Source organism: Schistocerca gregaria, chromosome X, assembly GCF_023897955.1.
Source record: "Schistocerca gregaria isolate iqSchGreg1 chromosome X, iqSchGreg1.2, whole genome shotgun sequence".
Taxonomy (NCBI): Eukaryota; Metazoa; Arthropoda; class Insecta; order Orthoptera; family Acrididae; genus Schistocerca; species Schistocerca gregaria.
Genome location: NC_064931.1, coordinates 233,571,085 through 233,586,996, shown reverse-complemented (window position 1 = coordinate 233,586,996; position 15,912 = coordinate 233,571,085). Strand labels below are relative to the sequence as shown.

Here is a 15,912-nt window from a genome sequence, read left to right as displayed (position 1 = left end):
TTCACCCTTGAAACTGAAAGAGACAGCAAAATAGATTTCCTAGACGTCACAAGAGAAAACTGACACAGCTCACACACACAACAGAGAATAAACAAGGCATAAAAGATTAAGACATGGCGCACCATAACCTTTGACTGCAAAATAACACTCAGAATTGGAAACATCATGAGGAAACACAGTATATGTGTGACATGTAAAACAAACAATACTGTGCAGAAAAGATTAAAAAACCCTAACACTACAACAAATAAATTCAACAAAGCAGGTATAGACCAGCCAACCTATAAACATTGTGATTCAGTATACATTGAACAGACATGTAAAAAAAAAAACCAGGGGGCCCACGGTTCTTTCGTGAGCTTGGCGCACGTGGGGCCCTGAGCTATTGCAGCTCATTCTTTATTCCCTAGCTGCATTTCTTTCTCCCTGCCCCTCCCTCCCTAACCCTGCTTCTTCCCTGTTGCAACCTCCTTCCCCTCTCTTGGTGTTCTGATTTATATCGACCTGGCTATTCCCCTGGTTTCCTGTATTGGTTGCAATTTTGTTCCTTTTGCCTGGTGGTTTTTCAAAATTTCCTGTTTTTAATGTGAGCCATATGGGGAAGAACTCCCTCCCTAGCATCTACTGTGTGGATTCCTCTAGCCCCTCCCTCCCCCTCCCCTTCCTCACTGTAGCTCCCTTCCACCCTGCTAGGTCACCAGCCTGTGTAGCCAGTCCGTATGGTGGGGCTGTTATGTATCCACGAGGCTGAGCCCCCTGTCAACACAGGGATCACACTGCTTATACCTGAGCTGTTCCCTCCCTGTGTTTGCCAAGGAGTGATTCCTTGTCTTCTTGGAGCATCGGAACTCCCAGCAACAGCTGCCGTGTCAGATGGTTCTTGCTGTGGCTGGGTGGCGCCCATGGAGAAGAGCCCCTGGTCAGAGTGGGTGGTATCAGGGTGGATGCTTGGCACATGAAGCATATCAAGCTACAAAAATCTGGTCGTTCTCACAAAGCTGCCTCTTTGAATGGTGAAGGATACTTAAATACTGCCTTGTATGACCTGGTAGCCTTCCCTTCCCTGGCTACCCCATGGGAGGAGAGCCAGGCTCACCGTCTTGGGCTAAAACCCTTTATCCATCACCTCGTCAGTACTAGGTCGAATGGAGTCACTTTCACTGCCACAAAGCCATTGTTTTTCGTGGAAAATATCAACGACAAGTTTGGTGAAGTGGAGTCTATTATTAAGATGTGGCCGGGCTCCCTGTTGATCGGAGCTTCTTCTGCCACCCAATCCACAGCTCTTTGTGACTGTGATTGTCTTGGCAACGTTCCAGTGTCTGTCACTCCTCACCAATCTCTAAATATGGTCCAGGGCATCATTTTTCATAGGGAACTCATCCTGCAAACTGATGAGGAACTCCAGGCTAATCTGGAGTGGCATGGTGTTGGTATTGTTTGATGTGTGCAGAAGGGTCCCAAAGATGCAAAGACAACCGCACTGATACTGGTGCCTTCATTCTGGCTTTCGAGGGGGTACCCTCCCAGAGAAGGTCAAGGTTATGTGCTACAGATATGATGTGAAGCCGTACATCCCTCCACCTGTTCGGTGCTTTTTGTGCTTGCGTTTTGGGCATATGTCATCCCGTTGTACGGCGGACCCTTTGTGTAGTGATTGTGGCCACCCGGTCCACAAGGGAAGCCCTTGTGTTCCACCACCTGTGTGCGTCAACTGTGCTGACCAGTACTTCCCTCGCTCACCTGATTGCTCAGCTTACAAGAGAGAAAAAGAAGATAACAGAGTACAAGTCCCTGGTTTGCCTGTCTTACACTAAGGCTCACAAAAAGTATGAGAGACTCCATCCAGTGTCACTATTTTCAACTTTTACCTCTGTTACTTCCTTTCCTCTTCTTCCTCCTCCCTTGTCAGTCCAGAAGACTCTCACCACCACTCAGCCATGAGGCGCACCATCTGTGCACCCCAAGTTCGCCTACTCTCTTTTGGTCCCTGATCTTGCAGACACCTGTACTCCCCATGTCCTGCCCTCCCCTACCTCAGAAAGAGATGAAGAAGAAACATAAATCCCATGACAAGGTGCCCCCAGTGCCCCTGGAGGTGCAAACTCCCCTCTCGCAACCTGAGTCTGACATTATTTATGGATATCACTCCATCCTTGTCGGTGACAACTACTGACAAGGTGACCTGACCTCCTCTTTGGCTCCTTGATGCCTGCCTTTGACTCACGCCACACAATCATCCAGTGGAACTGCAATGGATACTATCGTCACTTACCGGAAATTCAACGTCTTGTCTCCTCTTATTCTGTGTTACGTCTTATTCTCCAAGAAACGCATTTCCGTGATGACCACTCACCTACTTTCCGTGGTTATCAGATGTTCTGTCAGAACCGTGCTGGTCCTGGGATAGGATCTGGTGGAGTCTGCACTTTGGTTCGCTCCGATGTCCTTAGTGACTGGATCCCCCTATGTACCACCTTGAAAGTGATAGCGATTAGAGTGCAAACGTCTGTGGCAATCAGCCTTTGCAATGTCTACCTCTCTCCAGGTTGGTCACTTGCTTATGTTGCACTATCTACCTTAATCCAGCAAGTCCCTCCACCGTTTCTCCTCCTTGGGAATTTCAATGCCCACCATCCATTGTGGGGAGTGTCACTTCAACAGGTCAGGGTATCGTAATCGACCAACTTATCATGGACTTTGATTTGTCTCCCCTCAACAAGTCTCCCTTACCCACTTCAGTGCCGCTCATGGCATCCATCTTCTCAGCTATCGATCTCATGATCTCGACCCCTGCCCTCATGGCTTCCCTACATTGGTCATCCCTTGATGACCTTTGTGACAGTGACCACTTTCCAGTGACACTGTCATTTCCCTGCTCCCGCCAGGCAGACAGGCCCCCACGTTGGGTATTCCACAGGGCTAATTCGCCTTTATACATGTCAGCTGTCCTCTTTGACACCTCCCTCTCAAATTCCATTGATGCAGTCGTGCAAGGCACTTCTGCTGCTCCTTGTCATGCTGCTGGCACTGCTGTCCCCCTATCCACAGGGCCCCCTTAGTCATTGGCCGGTACCGTTGTAGACCAAGGACATTGCAGTCACTCTCCAGGACTGCTGACGGGCACTGCAGTGATTTAAGTGACACCCTTCCCAGACTAACCTCACTTCTAAGTGTCTCCAAGCTATGGCTAGTTACCTTATTAAGCAGAGTAAAAGGGAGTGCTGGGAGCACTATGTTTCCTTCCTGGAGATATATGCCTCTTTATCGCAGGTGTGGTCAAATTTCCATAGCATTCTGGGCCGCCAGCAACAGTCAGTTGTCCAGGGTCTGAGCCTCCAAGGAGCTCTGTACAGTGATTCATCGGTCCTCACGGAACACCTTGCAACACACTTTGTGGTGGCATCGTCATCTGCTTCCTACCCTCCTACCTTTCTCCAGCAGTAATGCAGAGTTGAACAGAACCCCCTCCATTTCATCCTGCACCATGTTGAGGCCTATAATGTACCTTTTGCTGAATGGAAATTTATGCAGGCTCTTAGCTCTTCATGAAACACAGCACAGGGCCAGATTCCATTCACAATCAGGTGATTCAACACTTGGATGTTCCCCAGAGGCAACAGCTTCTCAGGGTCTTCAATCTCATCTGGCTCGCGGGTGCTTTTATGTCACTGTGGTGAGACAGTATAGTTATCCCCGTCCTTAAGCCTGGGAAAAACCCAATGTCTCTAGACAGCTACCGCTCCATTAGCCTTATGAATGTGCTTTGTAAACTGCTCAAAAGGATGGTCAACTCCAGATTATCTTGGGTACTCGAGTCCCGGGGCCTTTTGTCACCGTATCAGTGTGGCTCCCGGGCAGGGCAATCTCCAACTGACCATTCACTCTGATTGGAATCAGCCATCCGACAGGCTTTAACTCACCAGCGGCACCTTGTCGCAGTTTTCTTTGACCTACATTAGGCATAGGACATGGCTTGAGTTGGCACTTCATTCAGCGCCCCTCAGATTCAGGAACATGGTATCCCACAGGGTTCTGTGCTAAGTGTCACACTCTTCCTCATTGCCATAAATGGGCTTGTGATCTCTGGTGGGCCTCTGTTTATCCTGGCATTGTACATTGACAATTTTTGCATCTGGTGCAGCTCCCACTCAGTGGCGTCTGCTGAGCACCATCCGACTGGCCTCTGCGTGGGCCACCACCCATGGCTTACAGTTTTCCCCCTCCAAAATGTGGGTTATGCATTTTTGTCGCCGACTCACAGTACACCCTGATCCAGAACTTTATTTAGGCAACCAGCTCCTCGATGTTGTAGCACAGTCCCGTTTTGTGGGCCTTATTTTTGATAACAAGCTGATATGGCTGCCCCACATTTGTCACCTAAAGGCTACATGCATTCCGAAGCGTAACACTCTCCACCTCCGGGCCCACACACCTGGGGGTGCAGACCTTTCCACTCTTCTCCATCTTTACCGTGCTGTGTTCTTGTCCAGACTCGATTATGGTAATCAGGTTTATGGCTCACCAACTCCTTCCACTTTGAAACTCCTTGACCATGTCCATCATTGTGGGGTGCCTCTGGCGATTGGTGCCTTTTGCACTAGTCCTCTTGATAGTTTCCTCATGGAAGCAAGGATTCCCCCTCTACACATCTGACGACCCACCTCACAATGTGGTTGTGGTGCCAGACTGACGATATCTCAACCCTTCGTGCTAAGTATAGTTTTTCTGCTTCCTTAAATTTAATATTAGCAGACAATCCACAGATGGTTGACCTGGTCCTCGGTTTCCTGTGTGAAAGTGGTTTTTTTTCCAGATATAAGGTTCTCCTTTAGTCTTGGAGCAGGGGCTGGTTGGTTGTGCTTGGGACTCCTTTTGCAGTCTTCATGGTCTGTGACCCCATGACTGCCCCCCCCCCTCCCCCCCATTTTTGACCAGTTTTTAGATTTGGTCTCACCTTTTATGCTTTTTCTGTGTGTGTTTAATGTTCATTCTTTTATAATTTGACTCCCCTGACTGAATCCGTTCACTTTTAGTGGATCCTCTTTCATATGTAACCCACTTTGGTATCACGGGACTGATGACCTCAACATTTGGTCCCATACTCTCTCAATCAATCAATTAGACATGTAGAAATTTCAGGGTAAGTTACTTAGATACTTAGAATATTTAAGAACACTGAAAATTGGCAGCACACATTGCATTTTTACAGACCATCTCATTGAAAACAACCACCACCCCTGTGGCATAGAAACAGAGCCCCAAAGCCTAAAACACAGTAACCATCTGTGCCCATTTTTAACAACAGCAGAAAATTACCACATTCAAAAAGCTATCACACAGGGTGAAAAAGTTATCAGTGACCAAACAGTTCTAAGTAACAAAAGACTTTCAACACTTTTTTTGTAAAATGTAAACTTTCACAGCCGCAAATGTCACAGTTAATAAAATATTAGGCCACGGTCAAAGAGATTTCACTTTAAAACCTTACGTTTCATCCCCATCCATGGAGGACATTTTCAAGGGGGCTCATAGCTTTGTTGAATGTCTGATTCACACTCTGGCTTGCTACTGATTACGCAAAATTCTGCTTCCGTGAGCTTCCATCCAGTGGCGTGACGTCACAAGTTTTGAATATGTGAGCACAATTATCCATTGTTGACTGCAGTCATCTGCTGTTGCTATCATTCCATGGTGAAAGACTGGTACACATCTTCTTGAGCACCAGAGTCCAAATGTCATTCAATTTCGCACCCTCCTGACTGCATAAGAAAAATTCTCAAAAAGCAGAACATTGTGGTAATCTAATACAAGATCACCTAAAGTCGTCAAAGGATGCTCGCCAACCACTGGAAGAAGCTAGAATTTATAGGATTCCGTGTAGTTGTGGGAAGGTGTACATTGGTACTACAAAAAGAACTGTCAAAAAAAAAAAAAAAAAAACTCGAAGAGCACAAGGGCAATTGCAGAAGAGGGGCGATTGCCAGATCAGCTGTTGCGGAACGTGCCTTACAGCCAGGAGACCATTACATTCATTTTGATAAGACTCAAGTACTGGCAGCTACAAGCGGATACCATGAAAGAGAGGTCATAGAGATTGCAGAACAGCCCAGGAATTTCAGTAGGAAGAAGGAGGGCATGAAATTGAATGACATTTGGATTCCGGAAATGAAGATGATGTGTACACCTTCCCACAACTACATGGAATCCTATAAATTCCAGCTTTTTCCAGTGGAATGGTATCAACAGTAAATGACAGCAGTCAACAACAGCCAATTGTGCTTTTGTATTCAAAACATGTGACTTCACACCACTGCACGGAAGCTCATCAAAGCGGAGTTTGCTGTAGTCAGTAGTGAGCCAGGGAGTGAATTGGGCATTCAACTAAGCTATGATCCCCCTTGAAAATGTCATCCGCAGATGGGGAAGGAACATTGAGTTTATAAGTGAAATCCATTCAAACACGGCATAATAGCCTGGAATATTTTGTTAACACACACACACACACACACACACACACACACACACACACACACACACACAGAGAGAGAGAGAGAGAGAGAGAGAGAGAGAGAGAGAGAGAGAGAGAGAGAGAATGGAAACAAACAGAGAAGATTCGAAGTTTTTGGGGATGTCAAACCAAAACAAAACAATAATCAGATGATAGTCAGAATTACATCAGAGATGTAAATTTGTGTACTGAAACTTGTGTCCAAGCCACAGCAACATAACAGCATGCGTTATTTACAAACAAGCAAGTGAAAACGTAAGAAAACTGAAAAATATAATAAGTGAATAACAAATTACACGTAATAGTTTGCCATACCTAAGCTTCACAAAACTTTTATCGATGTCCACAGGTTCAGCTCAGTTACACAAAAACGTGTTTTGTACATAAGAACAAACTTATCACAGCTAAGGACTAGCAAAATACTACAATGGCAAGGCCAAAATTGGGCACATTCTATTAATTTTAACAGAACCTACATTTTAAAGATTGGATAATAAACAAAAAATTCAATGCAGATGATTTTCTAACATTCATCATGTTTGCATATGATATGGTGTACTAATTTAGACCTGTGGCTGATGTTGGTTAGCAGCCACAGGACACACACAATGTAACATAAAAGGTAAAGTGCACATGCAATTTAAATGGCAACAAAATCTGATGCATCATATTTCTTAACTTAAAAGTAACCTGTATGTAAGTATTTCAGGAAAATAATAAAAAACAAAACCACTGAGGATGACACAGTTGTGATGAAATAAAACAATAATTTGTGTACATGCGAAAAGGCAGACCCATCCTTAATTCATTATTATTTTTCTGCAAGCATGGGAACTGAGCTCAAAACGCCAATATGATAGTAAAATTTCTGTTTTGGACATATTGGAAACTTAGTTTTGAAACTCATATTACTTTATCAAAAGCACTCCAAACTATTTTTGCTCTTCTGTTAAGTTCTTTTTCCTGTCCATACAGTCACTGTCTTCAGCTGCTCTAATGAAAAAAACGTAACCTGAGTTTAGTACTTCATTGCTAATTTGCACTGTATTCTTTTTGATATGTTGATTACATGTTATTTTGGTGCTTTTGTAATTGATTTGTTTGTGTACTTTTGCCGCTTGCCCTATTTAATTCTTTCTTTAGTTGTTGAAGTCCCTCTGCATTAAAAGCAAACTATTCAACTTCATCCTCAAGGGAAATTACGTAGTATACAATCCATTAACACACATGCCTGTGCGTACTAATATGGTTCCTGAAGAGTGCATGTACACCAATAATCATAACATACATTGAACACAATAAGATAAGGCGAATGTATGCAAGCAGTAATAACACGATAACTGAGTGTGAGGAACACGTGGTAGGGTTTAAATAGGCACTCGACATGGCGGGCTGTATCAGTTCACAGTATTACTCTTTTATGGTACAGTCTCACGGATGACAACACACTGCTAATGCACATGGCTTTCAAGTGTGTATACATTGCTTCATTCCTCTTCCCTTGGGGAATGGCTTGGATTCGCGAGATGTCCGTGGTGTCTTCCCCTCTGAGGCTAAGACGTGGATAACATGCTGATAGTGGAGCGCATGGTTGGAAGTACTTGTGGCGCAGGCAGTGTCGCAGGCCGCCTTCTCGTGTCAACTCAAATGGTAGGGTGACATCAGCACAAGTTCCATATCTACATCAGGTCCAGGATCTGGTGGTGGTAGTACCCCTGCTGTTGGCAGTGTAGGCAGAGGAGATGGCTCCGGTGTGGATGGTAGCTGCATCAGTACTGGTAGCAGTACTGGAGAAGCTACACCAGTGGTCACCGGTGCTGGGGGACCCCTCATGTCATGGTAGGGACCCAGCCGCATCAGGTGATCCATTGAGTAGTGCGGACTAGCGTGGCAACATTGACATCTTGGCCGGGGCTGCCCGGTCCTCCATGAGCAGGTATAACTAGTCGTAATGACATGGACAGAGACCTTTCCCCATATGAACATCACAGAGGTGGCATCAGGAGATGACGGCGGGAATCCATTTTGGACAACGACCAGACAGCCATCCCAGGCTGGAAACAGGACACCAGCTGCACGTGTTGGCATCTCTGGCCAGGCCACAGGAGATGCAGGAACGACCAGGGTCACACCCATGGAGCAGTTCGGTGGGGCTGTTGGTTGCATAATGGCATTAACTGATAGGAACACAGAAATTGATCCAAGGCAACATTGGATGGGGATCGAGTCACATACTTTTCCACGTGCATTTTTAATCTTCTAACTAACCTTTCAGCCTCACCATTGGACTGTAGAGGGAAGGGCAGGGCAAAAATGTGGCGAATCCCAAGGGTGTTGCAGGAGGAGACAAACTCCTGTGACACAAACTGAGGGCTGTTATCAGAGACCAACAGTGCAGGAGTCCTGTGATGGAAAAAATTTCTGACAGGGCTGCCACGGTGTCAGAGGCCACAGTTGACAGGCAATGAACAACATATGGGAACCAAGAGAATGCACCAATTAGTATTAGCCAGTATACATTAAGGAAAGAGCCAGCAAAATCAATGTGGAGACAGTCCCAGGCTTGCAAAGGTTGGAGGCATGGAGACAACGTTGCCCATGGGGCGGCTTGCTGTGATGCACTTTGAGAACATGCTGTAACCAAACAAGTGATGTCGCTGTCCAAACTAGGCCAAAAAACATGACGATGAGCTAATGCCTTATTGTGTGAGAACCCCCAGAAATCAGCATGCAGCAATTGCAGTATATCCAAACGGAGAGCCGAGGGAACCACTATGTGAGGAGCTGAATAGTCCATATCAAGGAGTAGAACACCATCAGTGATAGAGAAATGATGCCAAAACACATAGTAGTTATGGACGGGGGTGGATCCCTGTGATGGAGGCACCGTAGTCTAGTCATGTTATAGGCAATGTATCACTTACTGTAAAATCAGATCAGTAGCACTACAGGGCTGGCCAGAAGATGGGAGAGCATGCCGGTCATCGCATGTTCAGCTGTGGGGTGGAAGTGTATCTTGTAGTTGTACCAGGAGATGAACAGCCCTAACATGGGAAGCGACTACTGCTTTGTCTGGCAATGACGCTGCGGGGTTAAAGAGCAAAACTAAAGGCTTTTGATCTATGATGAGATGGAATTTTACATCATGCAGGAAAACATGAAACTTCTTTAAGGCATGAATTTGTGAATATTTAGTCTGAAATGGATTAAGCATCTTCGACACATATGCAGTAGGCCACACGGAGCCATCAGAATATATATAAGCTAACACCTCCCCCACCCCATGCTGGGACGCATTTGTTGGTAACATTAACTGTTCACCCAGTTGGTAGCTTATGAGGCAAGGTGCAGATTGTAACGTCGACTTCAGTTTGGAAAACGCTGTTTCACATGCCTGTGACCAGTGGAAAGACATAATCTTATGCAGCAAGTCATGTAACAATTGTACAACCTATGCTGACCCTGTAAAAAACTGATAATAATAGGCAAACGTACCTAAAAAAAAAAAAAACCCTTGAGTTCTGTGACTGATGTAGGACACTGTAGAACCACAACAGCAGAGACATTCTGATGAAGGGGTTTGATACCAGCACTAGGAACCTCATACTCATGATAAAGAATAGAAGGCTGAAAGATGCAGCACTTTTCCAAATTGCATTTTAACCCGGGGGCCTGTAACATCTCAATAAGCAGCAGTGAACATGCTTTCTATAATATCCAAATTATTTCTTTATTGGCCGTCATATCTGAATAAAAAAAATTGTCTTGTATGACACACATCAAGGCATGTGGGGTTAGGTCAGCCTGGTGTGTTCCTAAGGAAAAAACAGACAACTGCAAATCAATGATAGGGTTTGCAGAGAAAGGTTTAGCAAGCTGTAGTTGCTGAAACAAACAATTCAGCAGTGGCACATGTCCTGGCAGAAGTGACAAGTGACTAACATACCTCCAGAGGCACAATTTCTCTTTCTCTCTCTCAAATTTCAAATAGTTTATGGGTAACATATTATTGGGAACACAAATGAAGTAGTGCATAATAACAGACAGCAAAATTTAAATAATTAGTTCCTGAAGAAGTAGTACTAAATGCCATTAAATTCTAAATTTGGCAGTCTCAACCTGTTACAACAATTTTAGCTCCTGCTGAATGGAAACTGACTTCCAGCATTGCTTGTAGTGTAGACAGTTGATTAGTTTATCCGTAGTATGTTCAGCAAGATGCTCTTTTTTCCTGCTGGATTTTGTAGCCAAAATTAAACTTTTGGTGTTTTCCATACTTAATATTGAACTTTGCAAGAACAGTGTCACTGTATCTGAAAATACTAGATCGAATCACATTCATACTCAGGCTTTCAATGTAAATTATGTGCATTTTGTTGTTTATAGGAACTACATAGAAAATTGCTGGAAGCATACAGTAAAATCTGTGTTGGTGATTTTTCAAAATTACCAAATGATAATTATATATATACCTACATTGGTTACCATATTGATGAGGCTGAAATGTGGGATTTATACTCCAACCTTTATATCAGTTTACCTTTTGTTCAAGCAAAGTTGAAAGTCACTGGACCAGGTGACCTGCTTCTGGACTACAGAAAATATAGGAGTAACATTGACAAAGAGGTAAGTAAGTAAAAGTTGGCAGTCTTAACTTGAAATGCAGCAATTTTTGAAAATTATTAACTATAAATATGTATTATGCTAACTTGGAAATGTAGATATCATGAATGAGTTCTTCTGTTTTTTCCCCCCCTCAAATTGGCAAGGTGCACCTGACATTATTTTAATCCTGCAGTGAATGTGTTTGCCACAGAAATCAATTAATATACTCTTGTCTTTATGTACATGCTGGATTGATTCCAGTGCTCCACATCAATGTAATATTACAAAGATGTAAAAATGTGCTAAATATGAAATACTTGATTGTACAATTCCCAAACAGGGAGTCGAACAATTCCTTATTAGTTAAGTTACAAAAGATATTTCTGATAAGAACAGACTGAAACCCATTCTAATTTGTCTGTCTCTGAACAGGTCGTATTTCTCCTACACTTATACTGGCACTGAATTACATTACAGCAATGTAAGAGAAGACGACATATATTCATTGCAAACCAGTCAAAAATGTGAACCTGTCAAGAAATAAGTTAGGGCATATGCTGTAAATTATGTTATTTGCTTTAAACATAAGCTAAACTACATCAAATGTGAATAAAATAATTGTTTCCCCCTGTCTACTTGCAAATATAATTTGAAAAAACCTATAGTCTTGGGGCATGAATCTTCATATTGGGCTTCCACTATAAAAGAGGTAGCTAAAATATATAAAACTGTCTTAATATTAACAAAACTCAGTGGTACACATTAAGTGGGACATGGAGGCAGTGTTTGGATACGGAAGGTGGCGGCAGCAGTTTCAGAAATGTGATCAGGCACTCAAACCACCTAACATCATTCAGTCACACAGTGGATCAGAGTCGCTAGGTGCTGTCCAAGCCCCATTTCCTTGCATGCAACACTTTGGCCTTATTCTGAAAGGTCCCCGATATTGCTGCCTCACCTACATTAGAACAACCCCCTGGCAGTCAGTGGTTTTACTGCTGAAAACATTGCTGGAGATTGCTGTTGAATGCTTAAGAATTTTATTTGAAAATGCATTTCTGCATTTATTTGAAACTGCACTTCTCACAAGACTTTATTTCAGTTTCATTATATTTATGCAATTTCTGGATACCAGTAACTTTTCTTTCCTCTCCTCCACCTCCTCCCCCTCCCTCTCCCCTTCCCCTTCCCCCTCCTCCTTGTAAATTTATCATATGTGTTGGCAGAGGTCAGAAAGTTATTAATTCATTTGTAGGTTCGTACGTGGAAGTCTGACAGCTCTGTATTTTTGTGGATTTTTATTTTCCTGTGCCCACAAAGCTCTGTGCTGTCATACATTCTTTTCTGTGATCATTAAATTGTCACTGTCACAGGAAATGTTTCCATTTTTTATGGGGAACGTGCATGTAAATAAATTCCTTGCCTTGCAGTTTTGACTCAGAACTGAGGCAGTTCTTAATGAGTGTGAACAGTGTTTCTTTGACTATGTTACATCTTTTTAACACATGAGAAATTTCACATTTCAGATCAGTACTTGGATCTTTTCAAGTTGAGCTGAATGCGTTTGTGGTTTACTATCTGTAGGTAGTGTACCTTGTGAACTGGTCAGTGCTGAAACTATTTTTTGGTGGCCAGCGACCTGTTCTGTCTGTTATTTAGATGTATGATTAATTATGTAATGGGAAATAAAATTCACATAAGTTACAGAAGCTATGTTGGCAACTGATTGTGAAATTTATCCCATAATGAGAGAAATGTAGTGCATTTCCTTCAGTCTTATCATCTTCATTATCAGAATCAACATGTTTTCTAGAACCAACAAATATGGGAAACTCTCTTCATTCACAATATTTAAGAGCCTGCACTTGTGGGCAGTCAGTAAGATTGCTGGTATTTACAGCATTTGAAATGCTTTTGAGCTATCGTATGCGATTGGTTAACTATTAAGGTACACAGTTAAGGAATATCTGTAAAGACTATCTGAAGGATTTTTAGGAAGTAGAATCAAGTGTGTAATTCTGACAGAGACTCATCACTAGAAGCAAATTAACATCAGACATGCTTCAGTGAAGTTTGTTACTCATGATATGCATGAATGAGTTAGTCATTATGTCAACAGTTTTGTGACATTCATGAGAATTTGCATGAGATCAGTACTGGTTAGGCAATTATCAGCTACCTTTAAACAAACCAATTCAAAATAGTTCTCATACATTGATTAACATCCTCAGGATTGCTTATGATACTACTTGTGATAAATCGCTGCAGTGACTGATATTATTTAAATACTCTGGCCTGTTTGGAGTGATTTAATATGGAATGACTAAATTAAAGGCAAAAACAAGGCATGAATTTGTTTGCAAGATTCTAGGTTCAGCTGCACAGTGAGATAAGTAGCTTGTAAGACACTCCTGTGACTTGTACTCCAGTACTGTTTGTAGCGTATTTAGTACGGTCACTTACCCAGTGATATAAAATGCCTGACAGACAGCAAATTAAAATTTGAAAACAAACTGAGAAATTTTCTCCTTGACAACTCCTTCTGTTTCATAGAAGAATTTCTATCACTGTAATGGGTAAAAGGTGGTGGGTGGGACTTCCTAACTCACAATATCTCTATGTCTTTTTTATTTTTTGAAAAAAAAAAGAAACTTTGAAATGTTCACATTGGAATCATATGTGCAAATTAATTTGTGATGTGAATGTAAAGTGACTCGTTCCACATTGCTACGATCTGTCATACAAAATGGTACATGGAACATGAAACTAACAGGATCATTCACTACTGTTGATCTCTCAATATGTCCTCCAGCCCTTGTACACCACTTAATGGGAAGTGGTTGATAGCTTTCACTAAATGGATCACTTCCCAATCTGAATTCACCTGCCAGACAGAGTGGAGCCTGAAAGAAAGCAGACACAACAGGCCCTCAGTAGGGCAGACTGAATCTTTTACAGCCAACTTGCTATGTTTGAACACCATGGCAGTGTTCAGGAAGGGGTGGATCATATTACCCAAATGATCTACTGTGCTGAAACTTCCTGGCAGTTTAAAACTGTGTGCCGGATCGAGACTCGAACTCGGGACCTTTGCCTTTCGCGGGCAAGTGCTCTACCGTCTGAGCTGGCACAAATAATTTTTGGAAGGCAGGGAACACGTTGAAGAAGAACCTCACTCAGGGATACCTACAACTTCAAAAACAGAAAAAAAGTCAGCTGTGTTCATGCTTTTGTGAGATTAGGCTGATGTTTAACAAAAAGGATGTTGTGTTACATGTTAAACTGAAGCACTTTCACTGTACATCAAATCTTGATCAAAGATTTGCATGTATGAAAGGTTTGTGCCAAAATGATGCTGAGTAACCGCACAACTGAGCAGAAGGACAACTGAAGAAACATATGCATTGGTCTCCTTGAGAGGCTTGGCAATGGTACAGTCATATTATCAGAGGTGATAAGTCCTGAATTTTTAATAAGATCCTGAAACAAAGTTTCAAGTCAGGAATGGCGTACTGAGACATTTCCTCGAGCAAAAAAATCGTGAATGGGAAAATCAAAGAGCAAAACAACGCAGATTTGCTTTTTTGACAGTAGGGGTAATGTACATAAAGAATTTGTTTCTCCAGGACAGACTGTCAACTGTGTGTGTTTACAATGATGTCCTTGAAAGGCTCAGGGAAAGGGTGAACTGAGTGAGACCGGACAGTGCAGACAAGTGGATACTGCTTCATGATAACACCCCTGTCACACAGCCACTTCCATCACAGAACTGTTGACCTCAAAAGGCATCCCACAGCTTTAATCTGCCAGGAAGTTTCATATCAGTGCACACTCCGCTGCAGAGTGAAAATCTGAGCTCCTTTTCTGTTTAAGAACAGTCCATTTAACCAGCAGGAAATAAAGTGTCATATTACATAATCAGATCAGTGTGCCCAAAAAGAGGCGGTGCAGTGATTAAGACAATGGGATCAGACTCAAGAGAAGCAATGTTAAAATCCTTGATTGTCACCCTCATTTAAGTATAGTCTGATATTCCTGAAACACTTAAGGTAAATGCTAGAAAGAATCCTTAAACAAGGCTATGCTCAAGTCCTTGCCCCATCCTCGACCAGCCCACCTTCAATTATTCCATCGTCAGTAGGACGTTAAATTCTAGCTTTCTTTCTTTCTTTTTTGTTTTTGTTCATTCATTACCAGTATCTTTTAGTAATATAATATTTAAATATTTATCCAAGTTTCATTTTGTGTAATAATGAAGTTGAATGGACTGTCTTATGTAATATTAGATTGACAGTGTAGGTAATATGATAATTTTTAGTGCATTCTTCTGTTATTTTTTAGTTTGTTAGACTTTTTAAACATGTGTTCAGCAATTAATTTGTAGCTATGTTTAGTTTCAGTTTGATACTTTAAAGTTTAGTTCAGCACCTACCAAAGCTTTATTTTAATATTCCACTAAGTGCATGGTTTATTGATTTCATTGCACAGTATTATGCCAACATAAATAAATATTTTCACAGGCCATTGTGAATTCACTTTTTGTCTTAAAATCGGTAGAAATCAATTATTTAAATTTAGTGTGTTGCCATAAATTCTTGGTTTTATTCTGTTACTTTCTGCTGCATACATTATACACCATAAACTAGTGTCCAAATGTTAAGCATGAGTTTGGGGGAAAAAAAAAGGAAACATGGAAAGAGAAAAGATGAGTAATCTCTGTAAATGACTATCAGTGTGCCTCCACAAACAAAAATTGTGCTATCGTTATAGGACAGGAATATTTCATGACTGAATGG

The 15,912-nt window shown here is 42.3% G+C and overlaps 1 protein-coding gene across 2 annotated transcripts in view; it reads left to right on the top strand.

Moving 5' to 3' along the window:
• The window catches only part of LOC126297728 (apoptotic protease-activating factor 1), a 257,592-nt gene that overhangs the window by 97,441 nt on the left and 144,239 nt on the right, over positions 1 to 15,912 (top strand). For both annotated transcript variants that reach the window (XM_049988868.1, XM_049988869.1), the window contains one exon: positions 10,898 to 11,137. In XM_049988868.1, coding sequence (XP_049844825.1) covers positions 10,898 to 11,137 — 240 coding nt within the window. The remainder of the gene's footprint in view (positions 1 to 10,897; positions 11,138 to 15,912) is intronic.